The sequence below is a fragment of the Saccostrea echinata genome, unplaced genomic scaffold, assembly GCF_033153115.1.
Source record: "Saccostrea echinata isolate AGI-Se365-2 ecotype Australia unplaced genomic scaffold, CSIRO_AGI_Sech_v1 ptg000054l, whole genome shotgun sequence".
NCBI classification, from domain to species: Eukaryota; Metazoa; Mollusca; class Bivalvia; order Ostreida; family Ostreidae; genus Saccostrea; species Saccostrea echinata.
In genome coordinates this window covers 37,231,719-37,234,487 of record NW_026889803.1, presented here as the reverse complement: position 1 = coordinate 37,234,487, position 2,769 = coordinate 37,231,719, and the positions used below count along the sequence as shown (strand labels likewise).

General features: G+C 29.3%; 1 protein-coding gene across 1 annotated transcript; it reads right to left on the bottom strand.

Moving 5' to 3' along the window:
* Positions 1-1,450: 1,450 nt before the first annotated feature.
* On the bottom strand, positions 1,451-2,441 carry LOC133171994 (uncharacterized). Its single transcript, XM_061306789.1, has one exon. It carries the CDS (start codon positions 2,439-2,441, stop codon positions 1,461-1,463), a length of 981 nt encoding a protein of 326 aa, XP_061162773.1. The 3' UTR covers positions 1,451-1,460.
* Between the last annotated feature and the right edge of the window lie 328 nt (positions 2,442-2,769).

The following is a 2,769-nucleotide window of genomic DNA, read 5'->3' as shown; positions in this document are numbered from 1 at the left end:
TTGAACTGCTTTGAGCTTATCAGTAAATAGAGGTGTTTCTATGTCCATAACAGCTTGTTTCGACAAAGCTATTCCTTTTTTTTTTAATCCCCGACCATTGCAAAATTTTAATTTCAAACCTTTGCATATTGCTTCTATTACTAAAATCTCGATTGAATTTTGTTATTCCTCTCTTCTCTTATATATATATATATATATATATATATATATATATATATATATATATATATATATATATATATATATATATATATATATATATATATATATATATATATATATATATATACACTGTATATAATCTTGAAACAGAGAATCATAGAATTATTACAATTTTCAAACTTTCACGTTTTCACTTAAATTATGTTAAACAAAATAAAAACGGGTCAATAGATTTGTATTTTGAAACTAGACAGAAACTTTGCTCAGTGTATTTGTACAACAAATGCTCTTAAGTACTTTTGCTTTAAGTGTGCCAGACTACAATGTAGATATCCTATAAAATGCATTGAAAAATGATGCATTTTTTGTTTCCATATTGCTTTGTAGAAGACAAACTGCAAACAGACAGGAGAAAATTGTTTCAAGTTAACAGTGAAATGAATTCTTTTTTAAGGAGGGATTCTTGTCTGGTTTCGACTTATTGAAATATTGAGGAATATTTGCATAAATGCCTTTTATATTGAAATATTAGGAATTTATAAGAACATATTTTTTCTTGACCTCTTACAACTGTACAACTTTACAAAAAATGGTACACTGAATTTAAAATCTAACAGGAACTATACTTTGTCAGAACAGCAGCATACATGTAGGAAAATTATCACAAAATTTTGCATTTTAAATTTACAACAGAATAATGCCTTTACTTTAACAGTTTTAAACAATAAAAGTCTTAAAAGGATTTTATGAAGATAATGAAATGTATAATTAGGGGATATAAGTTTTTCGAATATATATATATATATATATATATATATATATATATATATATATATATATATATATATATATATATATATATATATATATATATATATAATATATCATAATCCGTCTTCAGGTGTGCATAACATTGTTATGTTATGTACACCTGAAGACAGATTATGCAATCCAGAAAGGGTTTGTGTTGAATGAAATTTGGAAACTGTACATTTTCGTTTTCTTTTATGATTATTTTTACTGTGTGACATCATCAAGTACTTTTGAATTTTATATATATACATACATATATACATACATACATACATACATACATATATATATATATATATATATATATATATATATATATATATATATATATATATATATATAAATAAATATATATATATATATATATATATATATATATATATATATATATATATATATATATATATATATATATATATATATATGACAAGAATCCCTCCTTCAAGGCATTTTCAAGTCATGTTCACATATTCTATCAAATACATCTAAAGAAGATCCTTCCGTGTCCAACTTTCCCAACACCATTTATACTGATATGAAGCTTTATGGGTCCTCTTAAGTTTTTCTTGAATTTCACAATATCTTTCTGCAGGATTTTTCAGATGTTTCAATGTAGGATGCGTAGCAAATTGAATATGTCTAAACTGACCGATCATTCCACTTGCTAGAATTTCTTCCATTATTTCAAATTCACAACCTTCACAATTTATGGTTATCAAGTCCACTTCGTAACAAGAAATACCCACCTGTAAAAGAAACTGGGTTGTGTTTACGACTCGTAGCAAACAACTTCCGCCATTATCATTTCCAGAAAAAATGGACGTAGCATCTCCTCCATGGCCTAAGACATTTACGTAGAACTTTTCATCTTTTCTGGCCAGACCAAAGTTATATAATGTGACTTTTTTGTTGCTTTCAAACATTCTGACCAGCTTTGAAAACAGAGTTTTGATTGGCTCCAGTATGACGTAAGTTCCGGGATTATATCTTTTTATCATGGCCTCTGCATCTTCGCCTTTATTTCCGCCAATATCGAAAACCGTGCTATCCTTATTTAAGTACGTGTGATGTGAGTGACGAATATACTGAGTATTCCCCATCCAGAACGCATCACTTCCCTGTTTGTGGTCCTTGACCCAGTTTCTTGCGCACTCCATTTTTCGTCTTGTTTCTTCAAAAGTTAGCTGATCGTTTAGTTTCAAAAAATTCTTTTGTGAACATGACGCTTCCTTGCTTCGAAATTTCATGGGGACTTTTTCTGTCAAAGGTTTGACGGTCTCCAATCCAGAAAATCGAAAGTCATCGTCATGTTCGCCACATTTTGTTTGTGACGTTTGTTCGCCTGTTAATGCGTTGGTCTGAATGACAACATTTCTTGAGCTGTACCTATTGTTGATAATGATGATGGTTACGATGCCTAGAGCACAGGCAAGTGTTAGTTTTAGAACTCGTAGGGATAAGTTCATTTTCTAAAAATACAGAAGCCACTAGATGAAATCCCGCGCAAACGCGGGGAATTGACTTTTTACCACTACTGACAGAACAATTCCAATAATATATATTATCGTTTCTACTGATAGTTACAGACTTATAGCAGAAAGAAATACTTTGTTCTAAATCCACAGTTAGTGTCGGAGCAGAAGTAAATATACGTCCCCCCTTTTTTTACAAACATGAAAAGACGTTTATTTTGATACGTTATAGGTATTGTACTTCGGTTGTTCTTATTCCATTTCCATCAAGGGTAAAATAGCGAATATGCATTTTTTACTGAATAATTTGTCAGCACATTTT

Bases quoted from the DNA above. Each gene is read 5' to 3' on its own strand.
- LOC133171994 (XM_061306789.1), bottom strand. From the start codon at position 2,441: ATGAACTTATCCCTACGAGTTCTAAAACTAACACTTGCCTGTGCTCTA.